The sequence below is a fragment of the Coregonus clupeaformis genome, chromosome 6 (genome assembly GCF_020615455.1).
Source record: "Coregonus clupeaformis isolate EN_2021a chromosome 6, ASM2061545v1, whole genome shotgun sequence".
Taxonomy (NCBI): domain Eukaryota; kingdom Metazoa; phylum Chordata; class Actinopteri; order Salmoniformes; family Salmonidae; genus Coregonus; species Coregonus clupeaformis.
The window spans coordinates 39,215,156-39,234,814 of record NC_059197.1 but is presented as its reverse complement, the minus strand read 5'-3'; the positions used below and the strand labels follow the sequence as shown (position 1 = coordinate 39,234,814).

The 19,659-nt window shown below is 44.3% G+C and overlaps 1 protein-coding gene across 11 annotated transcripts in view; it reads left to right on the top strand.

Annotated features, from left to right (window-relative positions):
* Window positions 1-16,435, top strand: part of LOC121567913 (septin-4-like) — a 102,805-nt gene extending 86,370 nt beyond the window's left edge. For 6 of the 11 annotated variants that reach the window (XM_045220544.1, XM_045220532.1, XM_045220536.1 and 3 more), the window contains 9 exons: window positions 4,030-4,404; window positions 6,467-6,650; window positions 6,753-6,876; window positions 10,211-10,345; window positions 11,076-11,193; window positions 11,621-11,722; window positions 12,234-12,330; window positions 13,033-13,195; window positions 13,413-14,241. In XM_045220544.1, coding sequence (XP_045076479.1) covers window positions 4,030-4,404; window positions 6,467-6,650; window positions 6,753-6,876; window positions 10,211-10,345; window positions 11,076-11,193; window positions 11,621-11,722; window positions 12,234-12,330; window positions 13,033-13,195; window positions 13,413-13,596 — 1,482 coding nt within the window. In that variant the 3' untranslated portion in view covers window positions 13,597-14,241. Of the gene's footprint in view, window positions 1-4,029; window positions 4,405-6,466; window positions 6,651-6,752; window positions 6,877-10,210; window positions 10,346-11,075; window positions 11,194-11,620; window positions 11,723-12,233; window positions 12,331-13,032; window positions 13,196-13,412; window positions 14,242-15,477 lie in introns of those variants that run through there. The other 5 variants (XM_045220548.1, XM_045220550.1, XM_045220549.1 and 2 more) reach the window with 3 other exon arrangements.
* The last annotated feature ends 3,224 nt before the right edge of the window (window positions 16,436-19,659 follow it).

The window sequence follows — 19,659 nt, the reverse complement described above, 5'->3', positions numbered from 1 at the left end:
TCCCTCCTGAGATGTGTGCAAACCTGGTGGCCAACTACAAGAAACGTCTGACCTCTGTGATTGCCAACAAGGGTTTTGCCACCAAGTACTAAGTCATGTTTTGCAGAGGGGTCAAATACTTATTTCCCTCATTAAAATGCAAATCAATTTATAACATTTTTGACATACGTTTTTCTGGATTTTTTTGTTGTTATTCTGTCTCTCACTGTTCAAATAAACCTACCATTAAAATTATAGACTGATCATGTCTTTGTCAGTGGGCAAACGTACAAAATCAGCAGGGGATCAAATCCTTTTTTCCCTCACTGTAGATGGTTTACTCTTGTGGTTCGGGAAAAGGCAGAGAAGGGACAAAAATAAAATAGCATGTAGTTGTGATTGACAGGTTAAGGTAGATTTGAAAATGAGAGTGCTGTTACTAATCACCACAAATTGATCAGTCATTGTGTAAATGACATTTGAGTTGACATGTTTAAAACCAATAGGTTTTAATCAAGTTTCCTCTGTCTACCAGTATGTGTTGAGAGTGACACACCCATATGAATAGATCAAATCAAATGTATTGGTCACATACACATGGTTAGCAGATGTTATTGCGAGTGTAGCGAAATGCTTGTGCTTCTAGTTCCGACAGTGCAGTAATATCTAGCAAGTAATATCTAACAGTTCCACAACAAATATCTAATACACACATCTAAGTTAAGGAATGGAATAAGAATATATAAATATATGGATGAGCAATGTCATTGTCAGAGCGGCATAGGCTAAGATGCAATAGATAGTATAGAATACAGTCATTAACTTGTTTTTCAACCACTCCACAAATTTCTTGTTAAACAAACTATAGTTTTGGCAAGTCGGTTAGGACATCTACTTTGTGCATGACACAAGTAATTTTTACAACAATTGTTTACAGACAGATTATTTCACTTATAATTCACTGTGTCACAATTCCAGTGGGTCAGAAGATTACATACATTAAGTTAACTGTGCCTTTAAACAGCTTGGAAAATTCCAGAAAATTATGTAGATCTCCACAAGTCTGGTTCATCCTTGGGAGAAATGTCCAAACGCCTGATGTTTGATGTCATGTTTGAGTCCTTGTTGATGTCATAACAAAGTGTGTGTTCATGAATGTTTGTGTTTGAAGCTGTATGACACCATATACAGCAGCAATTCATTTGAGTAGTCATCTAGTAATCAAGAGGGTTCATTCATCATTTAGAGGTCAATTTGCTTTAGCTCTACTCTATCAACTCAAATCATATTTTGTTGTGGAGAGAGAAGCGCACACAAATGCGACCCAGATGTGGTGTCATGGCATTTTTCTATTATCTGTGCAGTCTGGAGTCATCTGTGCAATCTGGCAGTGTCTCCTGTCCTTCTGGTGTGGTGTAACTTCTGATGTAACCTATTAAACAGTTTCCTCCACTCTTTATCATCCACGTGGCTACAGTACCGTACCTTCTATTGAATTGTGATGTCCCAGCTTGCGTCCCAAATGGCACCCTATTCCCTATATAGTGCATTACTTTTGACCAGGGCCCATAGGGAATAGGGTGCCACCCAGACTCCAGAGTCTACCATACCAAGGCTGAATCTGCTGAGCAGGGAGAATCTTTTGAGCCAGCAGCCACGGCACTACACTTTTAAACAAGATATATCCTCCCATTTCCTGGAAGTTCAGGATGGTCATTTCAATTACAGTGGGGGGAAAAAGTATTTAGTCAGCCACCAATTGTGCAAGTTCTCCCACTTAAAAAGATGACAGAGGCCTGTAATTATCATCATAGGTACACGTCAACTATGACAGACAAAATGAGGAAAAAAAATCCAGAAAATCACATTGTAGGATTTTTTATGAATTTATTTGCAAATTATGGTGGAAAATAAGTATTTGGTCAATAACAAAAGTTTCTCAATACTTTGTTATATACCCTTTGTTGGCAATGACACAGGTCAAACATTTTCTGTAAGTCTTCACAAGGTTTTCACACACTGTTGCTGGTGTTTTGGCCCATTCCTCCATGCAGATCTCCTCTAGAGCAGTGATGTTTTGGGGCTGTCGCTGGGCAACACACTTTCAACTCCCTCCAAAGATTTTCTATGGGGTTGAGATCTGGAGACTGGCTAGGCCACTCCAGGACCTTGAAATGCTTCTTACGAAGCCACTCCTTCGTTGCCCGGGCGGTGTGTTTGGGATCATTGTCATGCTGAAAGACCCAGCCACGTTTAATCTTCAATGCCCTTGATGATGGAAGGAGGTTTTCACTCAAAATCTCACGATACATGGCCCCATTCATTCTTTCCTTTACACGGATCAGTCGTCCTGGTCCCTTTGCAGAAAAACAGCCCCAAAGCATGATGTTTTCACCCCCATGCTTCACAGTAGGTATGGTGTTCTTTGGATGCAACTCAGCATTCTTTGTCCTCCAAACACGACGAGTTGAGTTTTTACCAAAAAGTTACATTTTGGTTTCATCTGACCATATGACATTCTCCCAATCCTCTTCTGGATCATCCAAATGCACTCTAGCAAACTTCAGACGGGCCTGGACATGTACTGGCTTAAGCAGGGGGACACGTCTGGCACTGCAGGATTTGAGTCCCTGGCAGCGTAGTGTGTTACTGATGGTAGGCTTTGTTACTTTGGTCCCAGCTCTCTGCAGGTCATTCACTAGGTCCCCCCGTGTGGTTCTGGGATTTTTGCTCACCGTTCTTGTGATCATTTTGACCCCATGGGGTGAGATCTTGCGTGGAGCCCCAGATCGAGGGAGATTATCAGTGGTCTTGTATGTCTTCCATTTCCTAATAATTGCTCCCACAGTTGATTTCTTCAAACCAAGCTGCTTACCTATTGCAGATTCAGTCTTCCCAGCCTGGTGCAGGTCTACAATTTTGTTTCTGGTGTCCTTTGACAGCTCCTTGGTCTTGGCCATAGTGGAGTTTGGAGTGTGACTGTTTGAGGTTGTGGACAGGTGTCTTTTATACTGATAACAAGTTCAAACAGGTGCCATTAATACAGGTAATGAGTGGAGGACAGAGGAGCCTCTTAAAGAAGAAGTTACAGGTCTGTGAGAGCCAGAAATCTTGCTTGTTTGTAGGTGACCAAATACTTATTTTCCACCATAATTTGTAAATAAATTCATAAAAAATCCTACAATGTGATTTTCTGGAAAAAAAATTCTCAAGTTGTCTGTCATAGTTGACGTGTACCTATGATGAAAATTACAGGCCTCATCTTTTTAAGTGGGAGAACTTGCACAATTGGTGGCTGACTAAATACTTTTTTTCCCCACTGTATGTAGTTCTGTCCTTGAGCTGTTCTTGTCTATTAATGTTCTGTATTATGTCGTGTTTTGTGTGGACCCCAGGAAATGTAGCTGCTGCTTCAGCAACAGCTAATGGGGATCCTAATAAAATACTAATACTCAAATGATGATGAGTTATCTACTCTAGCGGAGGACCCTTTAACATATAGGTTATATTTTTGGCACTCCATAGTATTGAACAGAGTGAGTGTGTTCTCTTGCATCAGAATCGGAGGCTGTGGTTGTTATTAGTTTAACGGCCATCACAGATCTCTTCTTCCTCTGCATTTGATATCGGCATTCCTCCCATCAGCACAAATATTTACCCTCCCCTCTTACATTGTTAACCTTGTAGCTTCTCTGGTGGTCTCTCTAGTGAATCAGTCAGTCAATATCTTGTTTCCTCGCTGTTTCTTCGAGTGAATCTTCTCTAACCCCTAGAGAACTAGGCCTACCTTGCACTTATACTAATTATTTCTTAGGTTGTTTCTCTCCATCAACACATTCAGTGTCTATAACCACTCTGCATTTTCTTCTTTCTTTCCTGTTGATTCTTATGTTGCCCCTGTTACCTTCGCTCCTTGTTTTCCTTCCGATATATATTAACCTCCCTCCTGCTCCAACCTTTACTCCCGTCCGTCCACTCTTCTCCGCATCACCTCTCCCACCCACCCGGAAAACACCCACCCGTACCGCTTCCTGCCCCCCCTGCCCTTAGCACTCAAGCCATTCCAAGGATGACTCTGAAGACTCTGAGTTGGAGAACATCATGCAACAAGACCCCCACCACAACGGGGGCCACCCACACCCCCACCAGCCTCCGCCCGGCTATGAGCACAGCCCCGACCCGGTGGACAGGGAGGCGGAGGGGGGCGACAGCCCCCCCAACACCCCCGGGATGCCCACCTCTGGAACCCCCACCTTTTTGCGCCCCCCCACGGCGGGTGGCAGGGCCCAGTCAGACAACCAGGGCATAGGGAGGCTGCAGCTGGGTGGAGGTGGGATGGTGGATCACTATGACATGCAGTCTCCCCTCAGTCCCACCAGGCCCAAGAGCCCCTGGGGCCGCTTTGACCCCTATGACTTTCCACAGGTAAACTTCAGGCCAGGGGGACCGTGTAGGGTGTAGAGACCAGAGGCAACACTATGGGCAACATGGGTTGGGTTATCACCTCTCTTGTCCAAAGAGTCTGTGCTTTAGCCTCAGAGCAGCACTAGCAGCAGGTTCAGGCCATTTCCAGTGATGTTTACTTGGGAACTTTGGTTGTGTGTCTGGCCGATGACTCAGTTTGTGGCTTTCGCTTTGAAACTGATGTTGGTCAAAGATGGTAGTGTGTTCTGATGTGTTGACAATGGCTTCATTCAATATCCTACATCTGTTGAAATGGCTTTAGGTTTGAAAGACGTATTTACAGTTGAAGTCGGAAGTTTAGATACACTTAGGTTGGAGTCATTAAAACTAGTTTTTGAACCACTCCACACATTTCTTGTTAACAAACTATAGTTATGGCAGGTCGGTTAGGACATCTACTTTGTGCATAACACAAGTAATTTTTCCAACAATTGTTTACAGACAGATTACTTCACTTATAATTCACTGTATCACAATTCCAGTGGGTCAGAAGTTTACATACACTAAGTTGACTGTGCCTTTAAACAGCTTGGAAAATTCCAGAAAATGATGTCATGGCTTTAGAAGCTTCTGATAGGCTAATTGACATCATTTGAGTCAATTGGAGGTGTACCTGTGGATGTATTTCAAGGCCTACCTTCCAACTCAGTGCCTCTTTGCTTGACATCATGGGAAAATCAAAAGAAATCAGCCAAGACCTCAGAAAACATTGTAGACCTCCAAGTCTGGTTCATCCTTGGTAGCAATTTCCAAATGCCTGAAGGTACCACGGTCATCTGTACAAACAATAGTACGCAAGTATAAACACCATGGGACCACGCAGCCGTCATACCGCTCAGGAAGGAGACACATTCTGTCTCCTAGAGATGAACGTACTTTGGTGCGAAAAGTGCAAATCAATCCCAGAACAACAGCAAAGGACCTTGTGAAGATGCTGGAGGAAACAGGTACAACAGTATATACATCCACAGTAAAACAAGTCCTATATCGACATAACCTGAAAGGCCTCTCAGCAAGGAAGAAGCCACTGCTCCAAAACTGCCATAAAAAAGCCAGACTACCGTTTGCAACTGCACATGGGGACAAAGATCGTACTTTTTGGAGAAATGTCCTCTGGTCTGATGAAACAAAAATATAACTGTTTGGTCATAATGACCATCGTTATGTTTGGAGGAAAAAGGGGGGTGCTTCCAAGCAGAAGAACACCATCCCAACCGTGAAGCACGGGGTGGAAGCATCATGCTGTGGGGATGCTTTGCTGCAGTAGGGACTGGTGCACTTCACAAAATAGATGGCATCATGAGGAAGGACAATTATGTGGATATATTGAAGCAACATCTCAAGACATCAGTCAGGAAGTTAAAGTTTGGTCGCAAATGGGTCTTCCAAATGGACAATGACCCCAAGCATACTTCCAAAGTTGTGGCAAAATGGCTTAAGGACAACAAAGTCAAGGTATTGGAGTGGCCATCACAAGCCCTGACCTCAATCCTATAGAACATTTGTGGGCAGAACTGAAAAAGCGTGTGCGAGCAAGGACGCCTACAAACCTGACTCAGTTACACCAGCTCTGTCAGGAGGAATGGGCCAAAATTCACCCAACTTATTGTGGGAAGCTTGTGGAAGGCTACCCGAAACGTTTGACCCAAGTTAAACAATTTAAAGGCAATGCTACCAAATACTAATTGAGTGTATGTAAACTTCTGACCCACTGGGAATGTGATGAAATAAATAAAAGCTTAAATAAATAATTATCTCTACTATTATTCTGACATTTCACATTCTTAAAATAAAGTGGTGATCCTAACTGACCTAAGACAGGGAATTTTTAATGTCAGGAATTGTGAAAAACTGAGTTTAAATGTATTTGGCTAAGGTGTATGTAAACTTCCGACTTCAACTGTATGTGTGGGAGGTGTTACCTTTTTATTGGGAATTATTTACTGTAACTCGCAGATGTTCCGCCACCAGAATTCAGCAATGTGTTTAAAATGGCGTCTCTGTGTTTCTCCTGCTTTCTCAGGACCAAGACAAGGAATACGTGGGCTTTGCCACACTGCCAAACCAGGTGCACCGTAAGTCTGTCAAGAAGGGCTTTGACTTCACCCTGATGGTAGCAGGGGAGTCTGGTCTGGGGAAGTCCACCCTGGTCAACAGCCTCTTCCTCACAGACCTCTACAAGGACAGGAAGCTACTCAATGCTGAGGGTGAGGCGGCCATTTTTGTGTCTCATCTTCTGAATAAATAAATTAATGAATTAATTATATAAATGGCCAGCTGCTGAGGAAATGTGTGTGTTTTAACCCCAGAGCGGATAACTCAGACAGTGGAGATAACTAAACACACAGTGGACATTGAGGAGAAGGGCGTCAAGCTGAAGCTCACCATCGTAGACACCCCTGGCTTTGGAGACGCTGTCAATAACACTGAATGGTATATGTCAAACATCCTTCATAGGACTCTTCTTTGATGTCAGGAAAACACATGAAATGACTAAACTGTTATGATCCTAAGGCAGAGCTGAGTAAGTTCAAGGTATTGAGTTGATCTTAACCTTTGGATATAAGAGGTAGTCTTCAATACAGTAGTCATGATTTTTATGATAACAGCCCAGGTATAATGCCTTCGTCAAATTGTTATTGCAATTAGGCTTTGTATTGTTGCATGAAGCAGTTTGAGGTACAGTTGCAGTATAGCTCAGTATACCTGTACACAGCCCATCTGAAATTAGCCCACCCAACTACCTCATCCCTATATTGTTATTTATTTTTGCTCATATGCACCCCAGTATCTGTATTTGCATATCATCTCTTGCACATCTATCATTCCAGTGTTAATACTAATTGTAATTATTTTGCACTAGCCTATTTATTGCCTTACCTCCATAACTTGCTACATTTGCACACACTGTATATATATTTTCTGTTGTATTTTTGACTTTATGTTTTGTTTTACCCCATATGTAACTCTGTGTTGTTGTTTTTATCGCACTGCTTTGCTTTATCTTGGCCAGGTCGCAGTTGTAAATGAGAACTTGTTCTCAAATGGCTTACCTGGTTAAATAAAGGGGAAATAAAATAAATAAATAAAAATACAGTAGGGGAATGACTGTCTGCCTTTTCTCAGTACTGATGTCTCTGTGTCTCCCCCACCGCCCTAGCTGGAAGTCAGTGGGTTAGGGTTGGTATGGTTAGTTGTAGGGTGGCTGTCTCTGCAGTATTGCCTCAGTGCTGGTGTGTCTCTGTGTCTCTCCCACCGCCCTAGCTGGAAGTCAGTGGGTTAGGGTTGGTATGGTTAGTTGTAGGGTGGCTGTCTCTGCAGTATTGCCTCAGTGCTGGTGTGTCTCTGTGTCTCCCCCACCGCCCTAGCTGGAAGTCAGTGGGTTAGGGTTGGTATGGTTAGTTGTAGGGGTGGCTGTCTCTGCAGTATTGCCTCAGTGCTGGTGTGTCTCTGTGTCTCCCCCACCGCCCTAGCTGGAAGTCAGTGGGTTAGGGTTGGTATGGTTAGTTGTAGGGTGGCTGTCTCTGCAGTATTGCCTCAGTGCTGGTGTGTCTCTGTGTCTCCCCCACCGCCCTAGCTGGAAGTCAGTGGGTTAGGGTTGGTATGGTTAGTTGTAGGGTGGCTGTCTCTGCAGTATTGCCTCAGTGCTGGTGTGTCTCTGTGTCTCCCCCACCGCCCTAGCTGGAAGTCAGTGGGTTAGGGTTGGTATGGTTAGTTGTAGGGTGGCTGTCTCTGCAGTATTGCCTCAGTGCTGGTGTGTCTCTGTGTCTCCCCCACCGCCCTAGCTGGAAGTCAGTGGGTTAGGGTTGGTATGGTTAGTTGTAGGGTGGCTGTCTCTGCAGTATTGCCTCAGTGCTGGTGTGTCTCTGTGTCTCCCCCACCGCCCTAGCTGGAAGTCAGTGGGTTAGGGTTGGTATGGTTAGTTGTAGGGTGGCTGTCTCTGCAGTATTGCCTCAGTGCTGGTGTGTCTCTGTGTCTCCCCCACCGCCCCTAGCTGGAAGTCAGTGGGTTAGGGTTGGTATGGTTAGTTGTAGGGTGGCTGTCTCTGCAGTATTGCCTCAGTGCTGGTGTGTCTCTGTGTCTCCCCCACCGCCCTAGCTGGAAGTCAGTGGGTTAGGGTTGGTATGGTTAGTTGTAGGGTGGCTGTCTCTGCAGTATTGCCTCAGTGCTGGTGTGTCTCTGTGTCTCTCCCACCGCCCTAGCTGGAAGTCAGTGGGTTAGGGTTGGTATGGTTAGTTGTAGGGTGGCTGTCTCTGCAGTATTGCCTCAGTGCTGGTGTGTCTCTGTGTCTCCCCCCACCGCCCTAGCTGGAAGTCAGTGGGTTAGGGTTGGTATGGTTAGTTGTAGGGTGGCTGTCTCTGCAGTATTGCCTCAGTGCTGGTGTGTCTCTGTGTCTCCCCCACCGCCCCTAGCTGGAAGTCAGTGGGTTAGGGTTGGTATGGTTAGTTGTAGGGTGGCTGTCTCTGCAGTATTGCCTCAGTGCTGGTGTGTCTCTGTGTCTCCCCCACCGCCCTAGCTGGAAGTCAGTGGGTTAGGGTTGGTATGGTTAGTTGTAGGGTGGCTGTCTCTGCAGTATTGCCTCAGTGCTGGTGTGTCTCTGTGTCTCCCCCACCGCCCTAGCTGGAAGTCAGTGGGTTAGGGTTGGTATGGTTAGTTGTAGGGTGGCTGTCTCTGCAGTATTGCCTCAGTGCTGGTGTGTCTCTGTGTCTCTCCCACCGCCCTAGCTGGAAGTCAGTGGGTTAGGGTTGGTATGGTTAGTTGTAGGGTGGCTGTCTCTGCAGTATTGCCTCAGTGCTGGTGTGTCTCTGTGTCTCCCCCCACCGCCCTAGCTGGAAGTCAGTGGGTTAGGGTTGGTATGGTTAGTTGTAGGGTGGCTGTCTCTGCAGTATTGCCTCAGTGCTGGTGTGTCTCTGTGTCTCCCCCACCGCCCTAGCTGGAAGTCAGTGGGTTAGGGTTGGTATGGTTAGTTGTAGGGTGGCTGTCTCTGCAGTATTGCCTCAGTGCTGGTGTGTCTCTGTGTCTCCCCCACCGCCCTAGCTGGAAGTCAGTGGGTTAGGGTTGGTATGGTTAGTTGTAGGGTGGCTGTCTCTGCAGTATTGCCTCAGTGCTGGTGTGTCTCTGTGTCTCCCCCACCGCCCTAGCTGGAAGTCAGTGGGTTAGGGTTGGTATGGTTAGTTGTAGGGTGGCTGTCTCTGCAGTATTGCCTCAGTGCTGGTGTGTCTCTGTGTCTCCCCCACCGCCCCTAGCTGGAAGTCAGTGGGTTAGGGTTGGTATGGTTAGTTGTAGGGTGGCTGTCTCTGCAGTATTGCCTCAGTGCTGGTGTGTCTCTGTGTCTCCCCCACCGCCCTAGCTGGAAGTCAGTGGGTTAGGGTTGGTATGGTTAGTTGTAGGGTGGCTGTCTCTGCAGTATTGCCTCAGTGCTGGTGTGTCTCTGTGTCTCCCCCACCGCCCTAGCTGGAAGTCAGTGGGTTAGGGTTGGTATGGTTAGTTGTAGGGTGGCTGTCTCTGCAGTATTGCCTCAGTGCTGGTGTGTCTCTGTGTCTCCCCCACCGCCCCTAGCTGGAAGTCAGTGGGTTAGGGTTGGTATGGTTAGTTGTAGGGTGGCTGTCTCTGCAGTATTGCCTCAGTGCTGGTGTGTCTCTGTGTCTCCCCCACCGCCCTAGCTGGAAGTCAGTGGGTTAGGGTTGGTATGGTTAGTTGTAGGGTGGCTGTCTCTGCAGTATTGCCTCAGTGCTGGTGTGTCTCTGTGTCTCCCCCACCGCCCTAGCTGGAAGTCAGTGGCGGACTACATCGACCAGCAGTTTGAGCAGTACTTCAGGGACGAGAGTGGACTGAACAGGAAGAACATCCAGGATAACAGAGTCCACTGCTGCCTCTACTTCATCTCTCCCTTCGGACACGGGTACGTCAGCTACGACATGTAATCTCTGTCTCAATACTCTTTAAATGGAATCCTTTCTTCTATGGAGATAGACAGACATATTGGCTGTCTCAATACTCTTAGAATAGTTTATTTTCCCCTTCTACCTTCCTTCACTACCACCGAGAGGGTTTCCACTATGCACCATGTTGGTTTGCACCATGTTCCATGCATTCTAAATGCATTGGGTTTCCCTGGAATCTAGAACTACCCTGCTCTGCTGCCTCCAGGGAAATCTGCATCTGGTGAAGTGCTAAACGTTCTATCCATTTTGCGGGGCAGATGCTGCAGAACTAAACTTTCTGTACAATCGTTGGGGTAAATGCTGATGCGGTACTTTTGTCTGAGTTTACGGTCTGTTTCACGCCGCTGTGTTCATTGAAAGGAGAAATCTTGAGCACCATCATTAGCGCTGAAGCACTGCTGCAAACCTGTAATGAGAAGATAACTCCCTCTGCTGACCAATATTAGATACTACTACTATCCTTGAAAATATGGTTTTATGAAGATTACCTTAATTTGGATTACCATAATGATCCCTTTATCTCTTAACCATATCCAAGTTTTGTCAGTGTTGTTGTCTATGCCCATGTTTCCACATATACAATGTGTTTTGGTTGTTTTCTCAGTGTTGTCCTTAATTGTAAGTTGCTCTGGTCATTTAGTCTGCAAAATTACTAAAAATGTATGTCATGTCTTGTATCTGTCTCAGTCTGAGGCCTCTGGATGTGGAGTTTATGAAGGCCCTTCATGAGAAGGTCAACATTGTGCCAATCCTGGCAAAGGCAGATACACTCACACCCACCGAGGTCAAGAAAAAGAAATTCAAGGCAAGCCACACTCTAACTCGCTTTTCCATCTGTGTCTGCTTGTCTGAATACCATGGCTCTGTACAAATAAGAAATGGACAGGGGACATTGGTGTTAGCAAATTTCTAAAACATTTTTATTTCCAGGTGACCGTTTTGATGGATTTGTTTTTGCTCCTTGATCTTCTTGTTTGTCCGTCCTCAATCACAGGATTCTAAACAGTAGTTTAATGTTCTCCTCTTCCTTCCTTCCCTCCCTCCCTCCCTCCCTCCCTCCCTCCCTCCCTCCCTCCCTCCCTCCCTCCCTCCCTCCCTCCCTCCCTCCCTCCCTCCCTCCCTCCCTCCCTCCCTCTGTCCCTCCCTCCCTCCCTCCCTCCCTCCCTCCCTCCCTCCCTCCCTCTGTCCCTCCCTCCCTCCCTCCCTCTGTCCCTCCCTCCATCTTCCTGTAGATCCGAGAGGAGATCCAGCAGTTTGGGATTAAGATCTACCAGTTCCCAGACTGTGACTCTGATGAGGATGAGGACTTCAAACAGCAGGATCAGGAGCTCAAGGTGAACCACATTTATCCAAACCTCACATCACTAGTTGAGGAAGTATAGCAACATAAAGGACACTGGTCATCATAAACAACCTGTCTGCAATACAGAAATGCTGGGATAGGAAGCCCAGATTACAGATGATGTCCGTAACCATGTTATTATTGAGCACACAGCCTTGAAAAGTCATCTGTTTGTGAATCCTATTGATCTCTGTGTGTACCGGTGCATTAGAGGGCAGGCTGTGGCTGTGCAGCCAGGACAGGCCAGAATGGTGTCTCAGCCTCTCCCCCTCATAGAGCCGTGTCTGTGACCTCATGTGCCCTGACAGTGTGCTCTGTCCATTCCAAGTAGGGGGAGAGAGAGAGAGAGATGGAGAAATGGGTAGATCTGCATTGCAGCATTTTCCACTGACTGCATTACCTCATCGTAACCACAGATATATTCCCCCCTCTTTGTACTTTATTCACTTAATTCATATTCACCTCTCTTGCTCTCTCTCCCTACCCCTGTCTCCCGCTTCCAGGACAGTATACCGTTTGCAGTGATCGGCAGCAACACAGTCGTGGAGGCCAAAGGGAAGAGGGTCCGGGGTCGTCTCTACCCCTGGGGCATCGTGGAAGGTAACCCTGTTACACCATTATTATTTAGTTATTGTGTGTCGGGGTCTTATTACGTTAGGGTTGAGGCTGGAGCTAGGGTTAGGGTTGAACTGGGATGTGGACATGAAGCTAGGGTTATAGTTGAGGTTGAGGTTAAGGTTGAACTGAGATGTAGACATGAAGCTATGGCTAGGGTTAGGGTTGGGGCTAGGGGTTAGGGATGAATCGGGATGTGGACATGAAGCTAGGGTTGTGGTTGAGGCTAGGGTTAGGGTTGGGGGTGAAACGGGGTGTGGACATGAAGCTAGGGTTAGGGTTGAACCGGGATGTGGACATGAAGGATTAGGTTTAGGGTTAAACCGGGATGTGGACATGAAGGATTAGGTTTAGGGTTAAACCGGGATGTGGACATGAAGGGTTAGGTTTAGGGTTAAACCGGGATGTGGACATGTAGGTTTAGGGTTAAACCGGGATGTGGACATGAAGGATTAGGTTTAGGTTTAAACCGGGATGTGGACATGAAAGGTTTAGGGTTAAACCGGGATGTGGACATGAAGGGTTAGGTTTAGGGTTAAACCGGGATGTGGACATGAAGGGTTAGGTTTAGGGTTAAACCAGGATGTGGACATGAAGGATTAGGTTTAGGGTTAAACCGGGATGTGGACATGAAAGGTTTAGGGAAACACTGCCCTAACCTAACACACACTCTGTTACTCTTGACAGTGGAGAACTCTGCGCACTGTGACTTTGTGAAGCTAAGGAACATGTTGGTGAGGACACACATGCAGGACCTGAAGGATGTGACACGGGAGACCCACTATGAGAACTACAGGGCTCACTGCATCCAGAGCATGACCCGCATGGTGGTGAAGGAACGCAACCGCAAGTACGGACACACACACTCACACAGACCATGATCTCATACACTGTCATGTGTTGTTTATAGCTTGGATCAGGTATCTTAATGCTGCACGTATTGTTACTCTTATACAAACATAATGTAGCTCAAGTACAATTCACACTAACATATAGTCACAAACTCTAACAACATATACACCCACAAACTATGAATCATATTGTCTTTCTCCACTCTACTTCTGTAGTAAACTGACCAGGGAGAGTGGCACAGACTTCCCCATCCCTGTGATACCAAGTACCACAGACACAGAGACGGAGAAGCTGATCCGAGAGAAAGATGAAGAGGTACCACGACGACACTCAGACCCAACCCTAGAACCCCACTCTGACCCGGGCCTAGACCCAGGGACTGAACCTGAGGCCTCCTGAGTCCTCCAGGCTGTCAATCATACAGTATATACATTCCATCCATACATGCAGGTGCCCCTGAAGACCCCAGTCAGGTGGGGTGATGGGGGTCTGGTCTGAGGAAGGGGTTAGGGGTGACAGTCGGCCCCTAAAACAGCGCCCCTACAACAGCACACAGCCCTGGGGTGCACATGAATGTAGGAGAAGACTAGATCTGGGTACAAATAATGTTTTATATTCAAATACTATTTGAACCCAGGTCTGGCTGTAGAATATAATATGCCAGGTCGCGCTGCCTGGGTAGAGTAGTGTTGTAGATGGAAAGAAGCCCTTGTATGGTTCTCTTCTCCCTGTTTGAGTTTGTCCCTGTCCGAAGGCACCATGGTGCCAATTTCATATAATTATTTATTTATATTATTTATTTATATATTTTATGATTAAAAGCTGATGAGGTTCTTTAAGGTTAACACTACCTCAACAAAAATGCCCTAACCTGAGATTTGGAATCCGTTGCCGAGGCCTACCTTGAGACCCACGTGCACAACTTGACTTTTGGCGCAGATCTTCCATTGATATCAGTGCATCATTTACACAAAAATCAAGTTAGATTCCCCCCTGAATGACATGAGCCATTAAAAAAAGAAGACATTATTTTCTGTTATTTCCCAAAAAAATTGGTATGTAACCCTTCCCATTATTAAAACGTTGGAAACACAAAACTGTCACCATAATTTCATCCTATTTTGATGTGTGTAGGATTGGGGGGATGCAGGGCAAATAATAGTGTCTGCAGGCACCATATCTTTCACACTCATACTGCATATCACATTATTGAATTATCAGGCTTTGCATGTAGTAATTACAGAAATGAATGTGTATACCTGACTGAACACACACACAGTCACCAGCCTCGTTTACATGGTCACTAGACAGAGCGAATGGGGTGGCAAATTGTATCAATCTGCTGGCTTGATGGTCATTGGATAGGGCTTGGTCATTGGTGCAGTGACGTAGAAGTAATGGTCGTGTTCCAGGCAGTGGTGTAAAGTACTTAAGTAAAAATACTTTAAATTACTACTTAAGTAGTTTTGTACTTTACTTTACTATTGATATTTTTGACAACTTTTACTTTTACTTCACTACATTCCTAAAGAAAATAATGTACTTTTTACTCCATACATTTTACCTGACACCCAAAAATACTCATTACATTTTGGAATACTTAGCAGGACAGGAAAATGGTCCAATTCACGCACTTAACAAGAACTTTCTATTAAGGTATCTATACTTTTACTATAGTATGACAATTGGGTACTTTTTCCACCACTGGTTCCAAGCCACCTGGACTGTATACATGAATGAACACACACGCATCCATCATCATCGGGTCACATGGTCTAAAGACAGAATAGACTGGGGTGGCAAATCGTATCGATCGGTTGTCTGTCAGCACTGTTGGCTTGGTTGTAATTGGATAGGGCTTGGTTATTGGTGCAGTCATGTGGAAGTAATGGTTGTGTTCCAGGCCAACTACATTGCAGTCATGAAATATAGACAATCACTACTTCAGCATTTTGTAGTGTTCTGAGACAATCAGATCTGTGCAAATGTGAAAGTAGTGTTTAGCATTAGGAATCCATCAATATGACTTAACAATCTGATAGTCTGGTGAGAGTAGACTGGTATGGGGAATCCTATTGATCGATTGTCACGTAGCTGGCTTTGTTATGATTGGTAGCACTTGGTTATTGGTGCACTCACATGGAAGTAAAACATTGGTATGAGAAGTTCTAAAGCCTGTGAGCATCTCCCCAGTCCCCGCTTCATTCTGTGTTGTCTTTTGTTTTGTATTGCTGCATGTCGCGGGTGTTTGACTGACAGCGGCCTCTCTTCTCTCTACAGTTGCGGCGAATGCAAGAGATGCTAACAAAGATCCAGGAACAGATGCACACGCAGAAGGAGGCCTATTAACCAAGGCTACTACTAGAACCCCCATCCCTCTGTAAATACAGGCTTTCTTTCCCTTCTTTCCACTACTAGGGTGGGCATCTCTAGTACCACTCTACTCTACTCCAGTCCACAAACATTGTCTACTCCAGCCCATCCAACCTCAACAGCCACCACTCCTCATTTAGTCAATTACCCTCACTATCAGAGACTGATCCAAGACCAGGCATGAGGCATTCACAGACAGGAGGTGGTGTGGTGAGAAGTTTCCTCCTCTTCCAACAGCATGGAAGTCCACACCTGTTGTGGAAACTCTGACGGTAACAACGGGCACCCCTGTCGAGCGCCATTGCTAGAGCACAACACCGGGACGGACAGCACCGACCTAACCACCTGCTTGTCCTTACAGGTTTACGGCCGGGTCCTGCCTGCCTGCCTTCCACCCATAGTTTACCTGTGGTCTTGTCTTGAACTTTTTGCCTTCCAGTTCGTTGCTAATACTTCAATGTTCCTTGATGTTTCTTCTTAGTGAACTCTAACCCTGACATTGGTTAAGGGGTAGACTGTAGCGCATGTGTTGTCCTGTCCCTCTGCTAGGTGTTTGAAAGTTTATATCATAACAAGTTTAGATGTGTGGTCTTAACCACCCTAGACAAGGTATGTTGTGAGGGAGGTTGGCCTGCCAGATTTGTATTTTTTTTACTACAATGTTACATTTGTAAACATGTTTGTTACAGGATTGCATCTATCACTTGTAATTATTTTATTTGCATTGCTACACAGAATAGCGAGAAATTCCTTGTCGTGGAATGAATGAATAATTTTTTTATTTTTTATTTTATTTTTACAAATGTTACTGATGTACTGTTGTGTGTTTTTGGACAAATGTACACTATCGTTCAAAAGTTTGGGGTCACTTAGAAATGTCCTTGTTTTCGAAAGAAAAGCAATTTTGTTGTCCATTAAAATAACATCAAATTGATCAGAAATACAGTGTAGACATTGTTAATGTTGTAAATGGCTATTGTAGCTGGAAACAGCTGGTTTTTAATGGAATATCTACATAGGCCCATTATCAGCAACCATCAGTCCAGTGTTCCAATGGCACATTGTATTTGCTAATCCAAGTTTATCATTTTAAAAGGCTAATTGATCATTAGAAAACCCTTTTGCAATTATGTTAGCACAGCTGAAAACTGTTGTGCTGATTAAAGAAGCAATACAACTGGCCTTCTTGAGACTAGTTGAGTATCTGGAGCATCAGCAATTGTGGGTTCGATTACAGGCTCAAAATGGCCAGAAACAAATAACTTTCTTCTGAAACTCGTCAATTTATTCTTGTTCTGAGAAATGAAGGCTATTCCATGCAAGAAATTGCCAAGAAACTGAAGATCTCGTACAACGCTGAAGAGGCGACTCCGGGATGCTGACCTTCTAGGCAGAGTTGCAAAGAAAAAGCCATATCTCAGACTGCCCATTTTAATCTTTTATTTTTATTGGCCAATCTGAGATATGGCTTTTTCTTTGCAACTCTGCCTAGAAGGTCAGCATCCTGGAGTCGCCTCTTCACTGTTGACATTGAGACTGGTGTTTTGCGGGTACTATTTAATGAAGCTGCCAGTTGAGGACCTGTGAGGTGTCTATTTCTCAAACTAGACACTAATGTATTTGTCCTCTTGCTCAGTTGTGCACCGGGGCCGCCCACTCCTCTTTCTATTCTGGTTAGAGCCAGTTTGCACGGTTCTGTGAAGGGAGTAGTACACAGCGTTGTACGAGATCTTCAGTTTCTTGGAAATTTCTCGCATGGAATAGCCTTCAATTCTCAGAACAAGAATAGACTGACGAGTGTCAGAAGAAAGTTATTTGTTTCTGGCCATTTTGAGCCTGTAATCGAACCCACAATTGCTGATGCTCCAGATACTCAACTAGTCTCAAGAAGGCCAGTTGTATTGCTTCTTTAATCAGCACAACAGTTTTCAGCTGTGCTAACATAATTGCAAAAGGGTTTTCTAATGATCAATTAGCCTTTTAAAATGATCAACTTGGATTAGCAAACACAACGTGCCATTGGAACACAGGACTGATGGTTGCTGATAATGGGCCTCTGTACGCCTATGTAGATATTCCATAAAAAAATCAGCGGTTTCCAGCTACAATAGCCATTTACAACATTAACAATGTCTACACTGTATTTCTGATCAATTTGATGTTATTTTAAATGGACAAAAAAATTGCTTTTCTTTCGAAAACAAGGACATTTCCAAGTGACCCCAAACTTTTGAACGGTAGTGTGTTAATAGGGCTAATTCATTTCCTTCACGCTTCCAGTTCCAGCATGCTCAATCCTGGGTTGTTCGTTCTTGTATTTAACTGAAAAAGGAAACCCACTACTTAGTTCTGATATCTGTAATGATAGTTTGAGAGTTTTCTGGAATATTGTTGACTTGCAGCTCTCCAGGGTTGTGTTCATGGTCGTGTTAAAACTTTTTGCAGCGGAAAAAAAAAGTGTGTTCTTAGACCGGGATTCAATCCGATTATAGGCATTGCGACTTTTAAAGGCAATTTCGGATTGAGCTGACATGCACATTTACGTGATAGGATCTCCGTGAACGTGGGGAACATTGCCTTTAAAAGCCGCAGTGCAAAACCCGAGATCGGACTGAATGGACATGTTCAGGCAGTAACTCCCCGTTGAACTTTCTTTTTTTTTCTCTCTACTGAACACGACCCAAAAGGAGAAAAGAGCAGCCTTGAGCTACTTATGTTCCAGCCAAGAGACGCTGGCTTGGGGACCAAGCAGACAGGACAAGGCCCTTTTCTGCCGGATGTCAGGGGTTAGAGAATGACCGGGTCGCCTCAGTGACATGCCTGATTGTTTGTGTGTATATATAGTGTCTGTTATAGAGGTGTCTGACATAGCAAGCCTTCATTCATGGGTTATATTTTTCCTTAGACTTCATGATGATGATGTTGATTGTGGACAGTAAGTATGCACCCACTCTTTTGAAGTACATTAAGTAGATACGTTTGAGTGGATGGTTTTGTTATAGTAGTTATACTATGCACTCAAAGCAAGATTGTAATTACTTATCATTTAGGTATTTTCCACTCCCATGTTTCCCCCCCAAGAATTTTGGCTTTAAACAATTTTTGTCATGAATAAGATTAATAGTTTTGTTTGTATTTGTATTTTTCCTCAGGTGCAAATGTCAGAGGTCATTCACAAGGAACAAGTCATGAGATATAAAGATACATATGTTTTGGACTGTATTTGTATTATATGAATATGGAAGAAAAATTAAGAATTTACATTTCAATTAGAATAAAATATTATTTCAGATTGTATTTCTCTTTGTAAGCAACATTGGACCATGATTATATTTGTTTATCCTCCTGGCCATCAAATCTTAGAGATTCACCCAGAGACCCAGTCCAAAATCGCACACCAGAACAAGGGTGAAATATATTTTATTTTATTTTATAAGAAAGAATGTTGTCCTTTTTGTCATACTACTTTTTGGAATATATTTATCTAATAAATAACTTTGGCCGGGATTCAATCCGATCGCAGATTTGGACAATGCGCCAATTAAAGGTATTTTCCGATTGAGCCGACATATGCAGCGTTTACCGTGAATGTGGGCTCTGCTAACGAGGGAACATTGCCTTTCAAATGTGCATTGTGGACAAAGCGTGCTCGGATTCAATCCGGGCCTTTATAAAGTCATTGAGGAAGAGAAAGGATGTAATGAATTGTAATACAATAATAAAAAAGGAAAGATCTACATCTAGACTTTGTCTACTACTCTTACTTAGTGTTGCTGATTGAGCACCACGATTCTTCACACACCCTAAAAATGTTATCCATGAAATTGACCAAAGCAATACGTTTTTATAAATGTAATACGATTTAAGTATCTTAAGCATTTTCCACTTCTATGCATTTAAATGTTTTTCCTCTTTTTACATAATGGACAATTCGATCTAAACGCAGCCCAAAATGTACAGGCAATATAGAACTTTCTCCATAGGGAAAACGCACAATAGCAATGTTGTGGAAAGAGGTCAGTGAAAACCACCACTGTACTTCTCCCAGAAAACAGCTAGCATAAAAATCTACATATGAACCCAAATCAC